Source organism: Pan troglodytes, chromosome 11 (assembly GCF_028858775.2).
Source record: "Pan troglodytes isolate AG18354 chromosome 11, NHGRI_mPanTro3-v2.0_pri, whole genome shotgun sequence".
Lineage (NCBI taxonomy): Eukaryota > Metazoa > Chordata > Mammalia > Primates > Hominidae > Pan > Pan troglodytes.
This window is the reverse complement of record NC_072409.2, coordinates 29,385,881-29,403,729: the sequence shown is the minus strand read 5'-3', so window position 1 is coordinate 29,403,729 and position 17,849 is coordinate 29,385,881. Positions and strand designations below refer to the sequence as shown.

General features: G+C 41.3%; 1 protein-coding gene across 8 annotated transcripts in view; it reads right to left on the bottom strand.

Annotated features, from left to right (window-relative positions):
* Positions 1–17,849, bottom strand: part of TMEM245 (transmembrane protein 245) — a 107,259-nt gene that overhangs the window by 38,519 nt on the left and 50,891 nt on the right. For all 8 annotated transcript variants that reach the window (XM_016961396.4, XM_001144114.8, XM_016961400.4 and 5 more), the window contains 3 exons: positions 12,854–12,944; positions 8,718–8,816; positions 5,554–5,685 (listed from right to left, as the gene is read on the bottom strand). In XM_016961396.4, coding sequence (XP_016816885.3) covers positions 5,554–5,685; positions 8,718–8,816; positions 12,854–12,944 — 322 coding nt within the window. The remainder of the gene's footprint in view (positions 1–5,553; positions 5,686–8,717; positions 8,817–12,853; positions 12,945–17,849) is intronic.

Genomic DNA, 17,849 nt, shown 5'->3' with positions numbered 1-17,849 from the left:
AATCTTATGGGACCATGATTGCATTTTGTGGCCCATGATTAACAGAGAGACATTATTATGTGACACAGGCCATGACTTTACCTCCTGGGGAATATGCTAGAGTACAACCTGTGGTTATATTTATCTTGTAGGATCCTAAGTGCAGGCCATGAAATTCCAGTATTTGCTTTACTGGCTGCCTAGCCCCCACCCTTGCCAGTTCCAACTTAGAGCTATCTACAAATATAAAAAGCATCACCTCAATGACTTCATTAAATCACAAGAAAAGCAATCAACAGACAGGGACAAGAGCAGTGCTCTGAGGCCAAAAATCTTTCCTGAGACAGGCAATGACCAGTATACTGACGTCTACTGAGTTCAGCTGATTTGTCACCTACACATTCACTAGAACCAGATATCATGAGGAAGGTTTCTCATAGATGTTAAATATTAATAAAGGAGAGGTACAATATTTATAGCATACCTGCACATTTCATTTACTATCTCAAATCCCCTTATTATATTATCTGTTCTATTCTTCCTAAGTAGACTATCCTTCCTCTTAATGAAAAATACAAAAGCAAAATGACCAGAAAAACACCTCCCATTACCATTTCTAAAATGCTTCCATAGACCTCCCAACAATGCTGTGAACGAAGAAATGCAGATGATATTATCTCTATTTTATACATACATAATTTGAAGCTCACAAATTTTTAGAAAACTTGCCCAAAGGCACAAAGCTAGTAAGTGGAACTAGAGCTTAGAGCTTAAATGTTGTGCGGCAGAACTCACAAGATCTGATTTTTGTTTTGGTGCCCTTCCCAAAACAGCAGTTCTGGTTTTTGTCATATGTCCATCTGTTCTATGAAAAGTCTTCTCCATTCCTTTCCTACTTCAGATGTACCATTTATAAAGGCATATTTTGTTGCCCTTGGCATTTCTTGCAAACCTCAGCTCAGTTTCATAAGAGAACTCCGGCAGGCTGGTTTCATTTACAAAAACTCCTTACATAAAATCTTGAAAATGCTTCACAATGCCTACAAAAATGTGCAAGATTGACTATTTGACCTCGTGGGATAAAGAATAAATGAACAATGCCATCAGTTCCAAGAAACAAGCCAACAATGCCTTTACTTGTGATTTGACAAGCATTCTTTTTGTAGCTTCAGTCATTTTGGAATTTTTATTAAAAAAAAAATTTAAATAGTTTCTGGGTTGCACTGAGAGAAAATATCTTGTGGTAATTCTTAATAAATTAACTAAATACACTAATTTTAGACTGGTAGTCTCCAACAACAAAAAAGTAACCTTTCCTATTTGAAAGAAAAAAAGAAAGGGAATCAATTGGAGAAAATAGAGGAAGAAACATTTCTAGAATATTAACTAAATCCTTAAAGTAAAGTGGTTTTAATTTATATGCCAGGCTTAAAGAGGAGAAAATGGGTAAAGGCAGGCACAATAGCAAGGCCCATGAAACTCTGAAAACAAAACACATTTATGGAGACAAAATGTATCCCAACTCAGGCTGGGTGTGGTGGCTCACACCTGTAATCTCAGCACTTTGGGAGGCCAAGGTGAGCAGATCAGTTGAAGCCAGGAGTTTGAGACCAGCCTGGCCAACATGGTGAAATCCCATGTCTACTAACGATACAAAAAAATTAGCTGAATGTGGTGGTGCATGCCTGTAATTCCAACTACTCAGGAGGCTGAGGCACAAAAATTTCTTGAACCCAGGAGGTGGAGGTTGCAGTGAGCTGAGATCGTGCCACTGCACTCCAGACTGGATGACAAAGCGAGACTCTGTCTCTGAGGGGGAAAAAAAAGGATCCTAACTCAGAAGTAGAAAACATGAGCCAGGTTTGGTATCAGTTTAATCAACAATAGCAATGTAAGTACTGGAAGAACGTCACAAAGAGTTCATTATGAAACATAAAAAAAGCCCAAGAGACTTACTGAACCAACTAAGCAATGTGGTCATGAACGGTGGTCTCTACTGTGGATAAGAACTGACCAACAAGGCCTCACCATCTCCAGTGGCTCTGCAGTCCTTTACTCTGAGTCCACCACTCACCAAACAACCTTTTGATTATTAACTTCGTTTCCCAGTACTTACTAAGAGCCATCAGCCCACCTTCTATGGAGCCGGTGAAGGAGATTCAAACGCAACAGTTTAGAAAAACAAAGGAGGAAGAGGACATTGCAGGAATGCAGAGGTCTAAATAAGGAAAAATGTCTCTCCTGGCAGAATTGAGCCACCTCTGTCTGCCTCAGAGACCTGGGAGGGAGCCTGCAGACAATGGACCACATGAGCTCTGCTATCTTCTCTAGTTCCAATCTTTCTTATCTTTAAAGGAAGGGACATGAGTCACGTGACCTCAAAACACCATTTCAACACAGCCACTGTATTTCTAAATACAACAATAATTATTGGCTGGGCATGGTGGCTCATGCCTGTAATCCCAGCACTTTGGGAGGCCAAGGTGAAAGAAGAGCTTGAGCTCAGGAGTTCAAGACCAGCCCGTGCAACATAGCAAGACCCCATCTCTGCAAAAAATGTAAAAATCAGCTGGGTGTGGTGGTGTATGCCTGTAGTCCCAGCTACTCACGAGGAAGAAGGAGGAGGATGAAGCGGAAGGATGGCTTGAGCCCAGGAGGTCGAGGATGCAGTAAGCCAGAGTCAAACTACTGCACTACAGCCTAATGTGCTTCTCTTAATTAGTTTAATTGAGGACCTAACACCATACTAAATTCTAAGGTAGTGATATATGAGATTCCTTCTACCTCCAAAAACTTACAATCTAGTCCAGAAGATTGGGTACAAACACTAAAGTGTCAAAAATTGAAAAAGAAGGTAAAATATGTTCAGGTATCAAAAGGGTGAAAACAATAAATGCAAAAGGAGTCTGAATGTAGAGAAACCTCAATGTGTTCTGAAATACACTGGGAAGATTTCATGAACGAGACTGTCCCTAAGTCACCTATTTACAACAATATCCAAAAAAAAAAAAACAAAAACTGACAAAGCAAATAAAAATATAAAGGTATGAGACTAAGAAATGTTGAGTTCTCTAGAGGATGAAATACAGTTTGAAAGATAATACAACATTATATAAAAAGTCTGGCCTCTGCAGCCAAGGAAAGATGAACTGAATTTGAATATCAACTGTTATTTACTGTGCAAACTATTTAACACCTGTGAGCCTGTTTTTTTGTTATTAAAATGAAGGCAACTATACTACTTTTGCAGAATCACTAGGAGAATTAAATTGGAAATTAGTAAGCACCTAGCACAATATTTGACACAAAACATTTCATACAAAAACTACTAATCATCTGTTCCCTGAACTGTTCATTACTCAATATTTAAATGTGTTTAGGGATACAGAAATTGTACTTTTCTTTTTGAGGGATTATATGGCAAAACTGTTATTTTAGTTTCAAAAACTGCCTCTTCTCTTTCCGTAAGAATTTATAAAATTTAATCATGTTTCTTTATCATCTATCTTAATATGATTCAACACTGTCACTTCATTCATCAATAACAGACACTTTTAAGTTTAACGACTACAGTCACAAAACAAAACAAAACAAAAAGGGATTCAATAACTTTTAGTTAACACACCTGAATTTTTGGGGAAAGCAAACATTCAAAGGTATTATTAGATGATACACTATTTTTTGTATGCACTGGCATTAAAGAGCCAACTGGAAGGTCCAGGATACTGGGTGGAACCTGCTGACTAATGGGTTTTTCTACAGGCTGACCTGGCAGGGACCTTCCAGCTGCTTTTAGTGTTGCACTCTTAAAAAGGAACACACTGCCAAGGATCACCAGACAGGTAACAAAAGAGAAAGCAAAACAAACTTTAAAGAAACTCAGAGCAAAGAGAGAGCAGAAGTCATTTTAAATATTTTATTAGTAATATTCTCAAATAAGTAAAAAAGGATGGTTCAGAAGAAAGAGCTATTGGATATTACAAGTATGATAGCAGAAATGAAAATTTCAATCACGGTTTCTTTTTTTTTCTTTTTTTTTTTTTTAAGACGGAGTTTCGCTCTTGTTACCCAGGCTGGAGCTCAGTGGCGCAATCTCAGCTCACCGCACCCTCCGCCTCCCAGATTCAAGCGATTCTCCTGCCTCAGCCTCCCGAGTATCTGGGATTACAGGCATGCGCCACCATGCCCAGCTAATTTTGTATTTTTAGTAGAGACGGGGTTTCTCCATGTTGGTTAGGCTGATCTCAAACTCCCAACCTCAGATGATCCACCCGCCTCAGCCTCCCAAAGTGCTGGGATTACAGGCATAAGCCACCACGCCCGGCCTCAATCACTGTTTCAAAGGCAAGTTGAAGCTATTTCTCAGGAGAAAAAGAAAACAAAGAGACAGAAAACAGAAAAGAGGCTTTCAAAATTAAGGAATCCATGTTAAAGGCCCAATATCTGATTAACAGCATTTCATCTTCCACATTAAGAAGCCAAAAGATAACATCTAAAACTGCACAACAAAGAGAGTAGCATAAACATTATTTTAGAAATTCAGAGGTAAATACCCAGGGAAAGCTAAAAGAATTGACAGTTGTTCGTAAAGAAAAGATGGGAAATTGGGAGGCATACAGCAGGGCACTGCTGTTTATTAAAATCTTTTAGCGTTGCTGCCTTTTCAGTTATGGTCATGTATTACTTTGATAAAAATTAAATTTAGGCCAGGTGCGATGGCTCATGCCTATAATCCCAGCACTTTGGGAGGCCGAGGCACTTGAGGTCAGCCGTTCAAGACCAGCTTGGGCCAACATGGAGAAACCCCATATCTACTAAAAATGCAAAAAAAAAAAAAAAAAATTAGCTGGGTGTGGTGGGGCACGCCCATAATCCCAGCTACTCAGGAGGCTGAGGTAGGAGAATCGCTTGAACTCGGGAGGTGGAAATTGCAGTAAACTGAGATCACACTACTGCACTCCAGCCTAGGCAACAGAATGAACTCCGTCTCAAAAAAAAAATTAATTAATTAATTTTAAAAAGTTTAGCACGGCAAACCTCAATTTTTGTTCACTTGATGAAAGTCAGAAGTTTATGCACAAGAAAACTGCCCTCTGTGAAATTCTACATGCCAAGACACCATACAAAATATGGTATGGAATGAGGAGGAGCAGTAGTTAGCACTTAGGAATGCTGCAAAGACTGCAGAGGTGATGGTGCATGGTAGGAGGTTAGGTGGGAAGGTAACAAGCTAAGCATTCAACACATCCCATCCCTCCAATGTAACTGGAACCATATTTCCATCTGGTCAAGGGTCTTCGCACAACACAAAGGCAGGTGCCTCTCCAGTAGTCCAACTGGAGACATCCTGGTCATCTCTCAGTTACTCTACAACCACAGGGGAAATACCAAGGGAGTGACACCTGAAACCTATGGCTTTTGAACATCATCCTAGTGCATTTAGAGTTCTCAAACATGTAAATGTCATGATGTTAAAAACAGGATAGATGAGGCCTCAAAGTGTATGAAGAAAACTTGGAATTACAGTTTGTTTTTATTTTGAACTTCAGCTTAACTATAAATGCCATTTCTTACCGAAAGAAATGTCTCAATGTTCTCGTGAACAAAGGAAACAATATCCTGCCAGTCCAGAATGTCTCCCAGCCAGCTATTCTGACGACTGACATGCAACTTCTGTCCTTTGTGCCTTCCAGAGTGTGTTACATTCTATGGAATAAAACAGTGCAGACATGAAATTCCCATCTTAATCTAAAGAACAGAAAGTATAAATGTCACATTTTGCTTCAAGACCCCTTCATCACTTCAGTAAGTACTCCAAGGAAAAGAACTTTGCATTATTTAAGAAATCAGCTAAGGCCGGGTGCGGTGGCTCACGTCTGTAATCCCAGCACTTTGGGAGGCCGAGGCAGGTGGATCACGAGGTCAGGAGTTTGAGACCACCCTGACCAACATGGTGAAACCCCATCTCTACTAAAAATACAAAAATCAGCCAGGCGTGGTGGCACGTGCCTGTAATCCCAGCTACTCAGGAGGCTGAGGCAGGAGAATTGCTTGAATCCAGGAGGCGGAGGTTGCAGTGAGCCAAGAATGTACCACGGCACTCCAGCCTGGGTGACAGAGCGAGACTCTGTCTAAAAAAGAAAAAAGAAATCAGCTATGAACTCCATTTAAAGACCTGAAATATAAAATTCTTTTGTTTATATTCTAGGTACCTTGTCTAAGTCTTGCTCCAGTGCTTCCCTCCTAAATACATTTGCAAACACATCTTATTTCTCAGTATCTACAACAACACACTAAACAGCATTTACTTTCTTTTTTTTTTTTTTTAGTTTTTAGGCCCTCCACCTTTCTCTTGATTTCCCATCTTTGCTTTTTCCTCCTTTCCTCATTTTTTTTTTTTTGAGACGGGGTCTCGCTCTATCACCCAGGCTAGAGTGCAGTGGCGCGATTTCGGCTCACTGCAAACTCCGCCTCCCGGGTTCATGCCATTCTCCTGCCTCAGCCTCCCAAGTAGCTGTGACTACAGGTGCCTGCCTGCCACAACGCCCGGCTAATTTTTTTTTGTATTTTTAGTAGAGACGGGGTTTCACTGTGTTAGCCAGGATGGTCTTGATCTCCTGATCTTGTGATCCGCCCGCCTCAGCCTCCCAAAGTGCTGGGATTACAGGCGTGAGCCACCGCGCCCGGCCCTCATTTTTCTTTTTAATTTACCATACAAGGTAAGGCAAATGAGGACAGAAGAATATAACAAGCAAACGTAAGGCAGTAAATAGAATCTATCTATCTGGAAGACATTGGCAGAGATATGAGAATAACTAAATTTGAAAGAGATAAGGGCCAGGTAAAATGGCTCTCATCTGTAATCCTACCACTTTGGGAGGCTGAGGCGAGAGGATCACTTGAGCCTAGGAGTTCAAGACCAACCCAGGCAACATAGTGAGATCCTATCTTTATAAAAATTTAAAAATTAGACAGGCACGATGGTAGGAATGTTGTCTTCTTTTTTTAGAGACAGCATCTTGCTTGCCCTGTCACCAGGCTGCACTGGAGTGCAATGGTGCAGTCATAGCTCACTGCAGCCTCCAATTCCTGAGCTTCAGTGATCCTCTCGCCTCAGTCTCCCCGAGTAGCTAGGACTACAGGCACACACCACCACACCCAGCTAATTTTTTGTAGCGATGGGGTCTCACTATGTTGCCCAGGCTGGTCTGAAGCTCCCAGCCTCATGTGATCCTCCCACTTCAGCCTCCCAAATAGCCAGGATTACAGACATGAGCCACCAGGCCCAGACAACAAATATGCCAATTTTGTACAAAGAACTGGAGCATCCCTGGATTTTGGTACCAGTGGGGTGTCTTAGGACCTATCACCCATGATACTGGGGGACAACTGTACTTAACCACTTAACAAACCTATGCTTATGAAACACTGACCTTCCTCTACTATAAAATAAAGCTCAGGAGGTGTGAGGGGTAATAAAAGCTATTCGTAAGCAGAAGCCCCAGAGTTAGCAAAAGAAATAGATATACCTTTCTAATTATCTGGTTTTTCAGCAGATGGGATCAAATCTATGATACTCACCTAGATATTCCCTGAATATTTTTCCCAAGTCTTTGAAATCTATAAAAACTAACAATCTTCCTTCAACTCATCCCAAAGCAAGAGTACATAATCCCAAACAAGTCACTAAGCAACAAATTCAAATTTAAAATCAGCCCTCCTCCCCCTCTACCCTACATTAAGAGACTTATATATATACTTGCTCTCCTTACATCAACTCTGAGAATCATCACCACTAACTCTGCCCACTCTATACACAGCACGGCTCCTGCTAGCCCACAGGCCCTGCCAGATCCAGTGTATAGGATGGTCTGGACAACATGGCAAAACCCTGTCTCTATAAAAAATACAAAAAAATTCACCAGGCATGGTGGCATGCACCTGTAATCCCAGCTACTCAGGAGGCTGAGGCAGGAGGATCACTCGAGCCCAAGAGACGGAGTATGTTATAGTAAGCCACGATCACACCACTGCACTCCAGTCTGGGTGACAGAGCGAGACCCTGTCTCAAAAAATAAATAAATAAATAATAATAAAAAATAAAAGATCTCTAAGCTTTTAGATTCAGTTTCACTTCCTCAAAGAAAAGTTATTAATGCCTACAGTTGTACTGTCTAAAACAGTAGCCAGTAGGAGCTAGCCACATGTGGCTACTGAGCACTTAAAATATGGCTAGCTCAAAAACTGAGATGTGCTGCTGGTATAAAATGCATGCTAGATTTCAAAGCCAGTATGGAAAAAAAGGATATAAAATATCTTATTAAATTTTTTCTAATGATTATATATTAAAATAATAGTATTTGGGGCATACTGGGTTAAATAAAATATCACTAAAAAACTAAAACAGGTAAAATTCGTTTAGTATAAGTATTAGAAAATTTAACATTACCTTATGTGGCTTGCATTACACTTCTCCCGAACAGAGCTAGTCTAGGGGATGAGATGTCCGTGACAACAGACTGAGGATGGAATACTGACGCACCAGAGAGATAGGCAGGTTCTGCCATGGAGACTAACCATCAACTCACACTGACTTTTAGTGACCTGAGGCTTAAGGTTTTGCTGTTTTAAAATTTCCATGAATGAAATCCCACTGTGAATATAATCCTATCTAGTTGATGAGTCAATAAAAGGACTTTATTAGTTTACAACAGAAAACCTTAGCTAAAATAACTTACCTTTACAAACCAAGAGTGATACAGTCTGTCCCAAAGTTCTAGTACTTGCTTTTCAATTACAGCAGTATTGTTCACCTTATCTCCTAGAATTTTATGGAGCTAGAAAAAAACACAGATACGACCTGGTACAATATTTCAGGCAACAACAGAGTAAAATTAATATATGCTGGGTATTTACATTTGTTCCAAAGCAAACAAAAATGTTCCAGACTATTTATCTCTAGCCATATTACGTTCTTTCCTTAAATCTACTCCTGAGTATTCCCAGTAAATTTCCTTTCTCTTCTTTTTGCTTCTATTTTCTTTGCTCTATTCTCAGGTCTCTAAGAGAGCTACCTCACGCTATCAGAGAATGGTGCAAATGAAGCCATGATTGCTGACTTATCTGATCTTACCTGTCCAGAGAAAAATCTTTCCCCTGTAATCCCAGTGCCCTTCCATTATACATATGTCTCATGTTGCATTTATCTCTATTATTAAGAATTACCACAGAATTTTAAGTAAAATTTTAGGATGTTGGCTATAAACACAAATCCTTCCCTCCATTTGCATGCTGAGAGATGTCCGGTCTCATTTACAATTGATCAGACTGGCCTCGGGTTTGTGGAAATCAAGTACACTGAGACAACGTAACTTAGAGGAAGGCTATCATTATAAAATGTTGTCCCACTTAGTTATTATTAAAACCATATTATAATATAAAAAACAACTTTCACACTTTCAGAGGTTGAGGTGGGCAGATCGCTTGAACCCAGGAGTTTGAGATCAGCCTGAGCAACATGGCGAAACCCCATCTTTACAAAAAATACAAAAAAATTACCAGGTGTGGTGGCGCATGCCTGCTGTCCCAGCTACTCAGGAGACTGAGATGAGAGGATCACCTGAGTCCAGGAGGTTGAGGCTGCAGTGAGCCGTGATCACGCCAACTGCTCCAGCCTGAGTAACAGAGTAAGACCTGGTCTCAGAAAAAAAAACAAAAACCCAAAGAATTTCTAGAAGAAGTTTGTAGGCCCACTTCCTTAATACAATTGTTTCCATTTTTCTATTTCCTCTGCAACTTTCTGCCTATTTACATAGAGACAATTTAGAATTTTTTCTACTTCATTATAAACATTCAATCTTTAGCCTTCATCACTAACCTTCATCTTTAATACTTTTATATTAATTCATTACGTTCTGGTATTAGCTGATCATTACCCACTCTAAGGATATACAATAAATCCTTCTTTTTTTTTTTTTTTTTTTTTTGAGATAGAGTCTTGCTCTGTCACCCAGGCTGAAGTGCAGTGGCGCGATCTCGACTCTCATTGCAACCTCTGCCTCCCAGGTTGGAGCAATTCTCCTGTCTCAGCCTCCTGAGTAGCTGGGATTACAGGTGTGTGCCACCACACCCATTTAATTTTTGTATTTTTAGTAGAGATGGGGTTTCACCATGTTGGCCAGGCTGGTCTTGAACTCCTAACCTCAAGTGATCTGCCCACCTCAGCCTCCACAAGTGCTGGGATTACAGGCGTGAGCCACCACGCCCATCCATGAATCCTAATTTTTAATGTCATGAGTAACACTGCAATGAACATCCTTTTACACGGTTTTTAAGGATATATATGGATGTTCATTGCAGGGTTACTTGTGACATAAATAAATGTACTGCAACCAAATAAAAAGAGTTTTTGTTTTGTTTTTTTTTGAGACAGGGTCTCACTCTGTCACCCAGGCCGGAGTGCAGTGGCATGATCACGGCTCACTGAAGCCTGGACCTCCCAGACTCAAGTGATCCTGCCACCTAAGACACCCAAGTAGCTGGGATCACAGGTGCACTGACACCACACAGAGCTAATTTTCTTATTTTTTGTAGAGACAAGGTCTCACTATGTTGCCCAAGCTGGTCTGGGCTCAAGTGATCCTCCTGCCTCGGCCTCCCAAAGTGCTGGGATTACAGGCATGAGCCACCACACCCAGCCGAAAATGAGCATTTTAATGGCTCTTGCTATGCATTGGTAAACTGACTTCTATAATAAGAAATATACCAATTAATGCTTTCTAAAATTACATAAATAACCCAATTTCCCCAAAGCCTTATGAACTAACTGGAAAATTTTTAGGGAATTTAACAGGTGTGAAATGTACCCATTATTATTTTCTTCTTTAGTAATGAAAGGAGTGACCATTTTCCCACGTTAGTTTACAACATCTGTTTCCTTACTCTTTGTCTATTTGATGCTGGCCTTACAGATACGTGAACCAGTTACTAGACATATTCAATGCAAACATATCTGTTCATATTTGTTCCTTTATATTTGATTTATTCGTAAACTGAAAACAAAATATTCAATATAATAAAGCCATTTGTCTAGGCATCATGGCTCATGCCTTGTAATCATAGCACTTTGGGAGGCCATGGTGGAAGGATTGCGTAAGCACAGGAGTTCGAGACCAGCCTGGGCAACATGGTGAAACCATGTCTCTATAAAAACAGAAAAATTGGCCGGGCATGGTGGTGCATGCCTGTAGTTCCAGCTACTCAGGAGGCTGAAGTGGTAGGATCACTTGAGCCTAGGAGGTGGAAGTTGCAGTGAGCTGAGATCACGCCACTGCACTCCAGCCTGGGCAACGGAGCAAGACTCCCTCTCCACAAAAAGAAAAAAAAAACTACGCATCACTGAAACACAAGTACTGTTGGTGGTGCCTGATATGCCTCTGCATATGAGAGGCAACCAAGCATGAAGCATAGTCAGAACATCATTTGAGAGCCATCTAATTTGAGGTAAATAAGCTCATCTAATTTTTTTTTCTTTTTTCTGAGATGGAGTTTTGCTGTCTCTGAGAGTAGAGTGCAGTGGCATGATCTCGGCTCACTGCAACCTCTGCCTCCCGAGTTCAAGCGATTCTCCTGCCTCAGCCTCCTGAGTAGCTCGGATTACAGGTGTGCGCAACCACGCCTGGCTAACTTTTGTATTTTTAGTAGAGACCAGGTTTCACCATGTTGGTCAGGCTGGTCTCGAACTCTTGACCCCATGATCCGCAGCCTGCCTTGGCCTCCCAAAGTGCTTGGATTATAGGCGTGAGCCACCACGGCCAGCCTGATTCCATAAATGTGTATACAGCGTATCTTCCATTATATTATTTTTTTAGATTTTGTTTTTGAATTTTCAATATGGAATCACATACTAATATATTTTTCTGGGCACAAGTCTTACTGCAACAAATCCTGTCGATTCTTACATAATCCTAATTATTTCAGTATACTAAAAGTGCAAATTACCTTTATTCCTACAGGCAAAACTAGGGAGGGAAAGAATATCCCAAATCCATATCGTGGAATCTAATCCTTAACTGTGCTGCCTTTCCTCTATCATTCATTTCCCCTTCACAAAGCTCCCTCCACTTCAGTCAAGATCATTTCCTCAAGCACACTCCTGTCTCAGCATCTCAATCATCTCTTCAAGCACACTCCTGTCTCTGCATCTTGGCTCACACAAATACCCTTCTTAAAATCCACTCTTCCTTGATCTGCCATTCCTTCAAGGTTTATCTCAAGTGCCACATCAAAAGCACTTAATCCAGTTCTGGGCACACACTGCGAGCATGCTACAGTAGAAACAAAGGATTTGAAGTTAAGCTTCAGTTTCAAACCAAGCTCTGCAATTTACTACACGACCACTGAGAACTGACTCAGCCTTGCTGAGTCTTGTTTCCTCATCTGCAAAGCAGGCAAAATAATTCACACTGCAGGCTTCTTAGAAACAGTAAAAGAAAAAAAACAAGTATTAAATGAAAATAACTGGAAACTGCCAAAGACAGTTATCAGCAGATAATAAGATTTAATATGCATTAATACCTTTTTCTCTACAAAGCCTTATTTGACTACCCAAACCAAGTGATCATTCTGTCCTAACTCACAAGTAATGAATCAGATCTATCTTGAAAAAGTACATGACCAACCTCTCAGATTGTTCAGGCTACTACCCCTATTCAATGTGATCTTTCAAAAGATTTCATTGTATGTTGCTTACCTGTTTATTTAAGCCTATTTACTGCTGTGAATAGCATTTCTACTTATGTTTTATCAAAGCAACAAGCAACCACCAGTAAAGACCCTGAAAAGAGAAAGCCACAAAGAAAGTTTCTTCCCTTACCTTGTGAGTTATCCATTCTCGTCCATACTGATACACGTTGTTAGCCGCAGAATTCAGGGCTCTTTGGACTACCTGAGCCTCAGGAAGCCAACTAATGTAAAACAAAGAAAAAAAATGAAAAAAGTACACTTTCTGTGTAGTGTACCAATAATGCTTTGAACTTGATATGCTTAATCCATAACAGACAGACTGTTGATCATTCATCAATACACACATACCGAAGCATCATGAGCAGGACTTTCAGGCTTAACTGTCCTAAGTCTCTAACATTCAGGATGTCCTTTCAATCTTTCCTTAGCTTTTATTTATTTTATTTTTGAGACGGAGTTTCACTCTTCTTGCCCAGGCTGGAGTGCAATGGCACAATCTCGGCTCGGTGCAACCCTGCGACTTCCACCTCCTGGGTTCAAGTGATTCTCCTGCCTCAGCCTCCCAAGTAGCTGAGATTATAGGCACGTCACCACGCCTGGCTAATTTTGTATTTTAGTAGAGACAGGGTTTCACCATGTTAGTCAGACTGGTCTCAAACTCCTGATCTCAAGTGATCCACCCGCCTCAGCCTCCCAAAGTTCTAGGATTACAGGCATGAGCCATGGCACCAGGCCTCAGTGTTTCCTTAGCTTTTAGACCCACTTTCCCCACAACCTCCCTTTCATTCTACTCTGCCTGGTTTCTCTGTTCACATGTCCTGAGTCACCTGCCTTATTTGGCACCAAAGAAAATGGTTCTGGGAGACTGGGATATTCAACATCTGGGACAGGGTTCTCAAAGTGTGGTCCACAAACCAGCAGCATCAGAACTTTTTGGAAACCTGTTAGAAATGAAAAATTGGGGGCCCAAACCTAGATCTACTGAAAAAGGAACACGACTAGGGCCCAGCAATCTGTACCTTAACAAGCCCTGCAGGTGATACTGATGCATGCTACAGTTTGAGAATCACTAATCTAAGGAAGTGAAGAAATCAGAAAGAATGCAGGAAATGAAGAAGGTGAATCATTATCCTCAACTTTGTTATCTACTGAAGATCTTTTAAAGATAGAATTCCTGAGCAAAGTTCCAACTATGCAAGGAACTATAGCCCACAAGCTTTACTTGTTCTGCAGTGAGAGGTGGCCTCCTCATTCTTCTGTTGACTAAGCAGGCTGTACCATACACCTTAATCAAGAATCCTTTACACAGTCCTAATGTTTTCCACAAGAGAAAATATGTTCACGTATTATCTAAATTGTTCCTCTTAATAATATACGCTGGAGATGTTGACATTCACAAATTTAACAGTCCTCATTTCAACTATTCCAGAGTGAAGCCAAAAGGTGAAGGCAAGCAGAAGCTAGTCATTTACTTTCCTCAGGCCCCAAAATGACACATCCTACAAACCTAACACAAAAGGGTCAATTAGGTAAAGTCAAATGTGCAACATCCTCAACTCACAGCAACTTTATGTGCTGTGTATGAGAAAGATGGTCATAAAGAGAAAGTCAGTTGCCACTGACAGCCACAAAGTCATGGTGCCTAGGAAAGTGGTCTTTAACCAGAAAAAATAAGAGATCTTTTGAATAAATTAAAAAGTAGACTATTAAACCAGTAGTGGGTTGAATCTTAAGTATTAACCAGTTTGTCCCACACTCCAAATAAAGTATCTGTGAAACTTCTTGGCAAATTCCTCAGTCCACTCAAACATTTCTCAGCAAGGCCAGCACGCTGGCTCATGCCTGTAATCCCAGCATTTTGGGAGGCCAAGGCAGGCAGATCACTTGAGGCCAGGAGTTCAAGACCAGCCTGGCCAACAAGGCAAAACCCCGTCTCTACTAAAAATACAAAAATTAGCTGGGCATGGTTGCACAAAACCGTAGTCCCAGCTACTCAGGAGCCTAAGGCACAGGAATCACTTGAGCCCAGGAGGCAGACGTTGCAATGAGCCAAGATCATACCACTACCCTCCAGCCTGGGCAAAAGAGCAAGACTGTTTCAAAAAAAAAAAAAAAAAAAAAAAAATTTCTCAGCAAGTAAGACAAAATTTCAAACTTTTAGAGACACAAATATAATAATTTACAGTATAAGCATATAAACAGGAAATCTGGATCACTAAACTGAAATGTGATTCAGGAGAAATTAAGTAGCTTTTAAATTACTCTTTTATACATTCATCAGTGGCTTGAAGGGATTGCTAAATATTTTCAATTATATGGTAACTTATAATTGATATTATATTGATATATTGGTATTATATTGATATTATATATTATAATGATAACACTCTCCTGTAGTGTTATTCAAAAGTGTGAAGATGGGCAGGCCATGGTGGCTCACGCCTGTAATCCCAGCACTTTGAGAGGCCGAGGCGGGTGGATCACCTGAGGTCAGTAGTTTGTGACCAGCCTGGCCAACATGGTGAAACACCGTCTCTACTAAAAATGAAAAAATTAGCCAGGTGTGTTGGTGTGCGCCTGTAGTCCCAGCTACTTGGGAGGCTGAGGAAGGACAATTGCTTGAACCCAGGAGGCAGAGGTTGCAGTGAGCCGAGATCATGCCATTGCATTCCAGCCTGGGCAGCAAGGGCAAGACTCCATCTCAAAAAAAAAAAAAAAGTGTGAAGATTCATAGAGGTATCTGGACAGATCCTTAATGATTCACAAATGTCTACTGGGCCTGGGAAAATGTCTTACTGGCCACTATGAAAACACTTTCCCAATGTACTCACACAGGTTTCCTAAGAGCAACAAATGAGAGGAGCTGTTTTGGGGACAAGGTAGAGGTACTGGCTCAGTCCCAGTCTCCCTCAAGAGACATGGGGCCAGAAACACAGGAGCTGCCTTAGCTGGGCTGTACTCCGGCCTTACACCCCTACAGCCCCTGAACTGAGCTCCTTCCTTGGAGATTCACTGCCTCAGCCTATCACTAACTCCCCTACTCACTCAAGAGGGATGCCTCAGCAGAAACCAATGCCCTACAGTTTAGACTGGTCTGCCTTCACCTTCCTGGGTAAAGGTTAATCTCTATCACCTACTACCTACCAAGAGAACAACCCTGATTACAAACAACTTAGTTTAGCCTACTGGGTTTCTCCCAAGTAAGCGAAGGGATAAGTGCAACTGAGAACCATTTCAGTGCCATCTCCTAATGAGGGTCCTGAGGCACAGGAATCAACAGGCTTGAGACAAGTCAGGAGAAAGCAGAAAATGAGCTCCTGACTAACAACTGCCGAAGACAAGAATCAGTATGTATAACATCATTATTTTCTTTAGAGCTCCATTAAGATGATCCTAATCTGTCTAATTTACCCACCAGCTTACAAGGCACATCCAGCAGAAGTCAAGGGACTACATGGGCCATATAAAACCACACCAAGTTGGAAGAAAGGACATCTGGACTTATTCTTAACTGTATCTTCTCCACTAGGAGTATCTACATGAATCCCCTACAAGGTCAACTGCCCTCCTGCTGACAGAATCCACTGAGTACTGAGAGATGCAGGAAACCATTATCATTATTTCATGCCGACCCCTACTATTTCCAATCCCATCCCCACCTATCTGCTGAAAAAGAATCAGACCTTCCATGAATCACCAAAGTCTAAGCAGCTTCAAAAAGCCTTCCTTGGCCGGATGCAGTGGCTCAAGTCTGTAATCCCAGCACTTTGGGAGGCCGAGGCAGGTGGATCACGACATCAGGAGATCAAGACCATCCTGGCTAACACGGTGAAACCCTATCTCTACTAAAAATACAAAAAAAAATTAGCCGGGCGTGGTGGCGGGTGCCTGTAGTCCCAGCTACTCCGGAGGCTGAGGCAGGAGAATGGCGTGCACCTGGGAGACGGAGCTTGCAGTGAGCCAAGATCGCGCCACTGCACTCCAGCCTGGGCGACAGAGCAAGACTTCATCTCAAAAAAAAAAAAAAGGCCTTCCTTTTGGGAGGCCAAAGCGGGTGGATCACTCGAGGTCACGAGTTCAAGACCAGCCTGGCCAACATGGTAAAACCCTCTCTTACTAAAAACAAAAAAATTAGCCAGGCATGATAGTGCGTACATGACTGTAATTCGGGCTACTTGGGAGGCACAGGAATCGCTTGAACCCAGGAGGTGAAGGTTGCACTGAGCCAAGATCACACCACTGCACTCCAGCCTGGGTTAGAGTGAGACTCTGTGTCAAAACAAAAACAAAAACAAAAAAACTTCCTAAATAGAACATTACTCGGCAATAAAAAAGAACAAACTTGATACCTACAACATCTTGGATGAGCTTCAAGAGAATTATGCTAAGCAACAAAAAGCCAATCTCAAAAGGCTGCATGCTCCATGACTGGATTTACGTATTATTCTCAAAATGATTTTATAGCTATGGAGAACTGATTAGTGGTTGCTAAGAGTTAGGGAAATCTTGAAGGAAAGGGTAGAGGGTGGGTGTGGCTGTTAAGGGGTGGCATGAGGAAGCCTGCAATGCAACAGTTATGTACTGAGTGTGTTGATAGCTGACATGAAGCTACATAGAGGATGAAATCTGAAGGTCAGTGTATTATAGCAATGGCAATTTCCTGGTTTTATTGTACTATAATTATGCAAGATGACAACACTGGAGGGGGTGGGGTGAAGAGTATATGGGTCTTCCCTGTATATGTCTTTGCAACTCCCTGTGAATCTATAATTATTACTTCAAAATTTCAAACAAAAGACAAACAAACCTTTCTTCTACTACCTGATCTGGGGCTGCTCAGATTGTGTGCCTTTGATACAGTTGCAGAGAGAATGCTGCTACTATTCAAAACCGGTACAAAAGGGCTCTGCATTGACTTCCAGTACAGAAGAATGACCCAAAGAAAAGGAGCCCTCTGGATGTGAAGGCTGAGGCTGAGCCCTAGAGGACAACATTTGGAAGGTCTATCATCCCATGAAAGGCTCTATCCACTTGCCTAGATCCCAGATGGCTCCTTCCTAAAATCCCATACCTGATACATGTTGGTTCCTCCTTTTTCCCATTCTCCTTTTAAAATGTATTATATC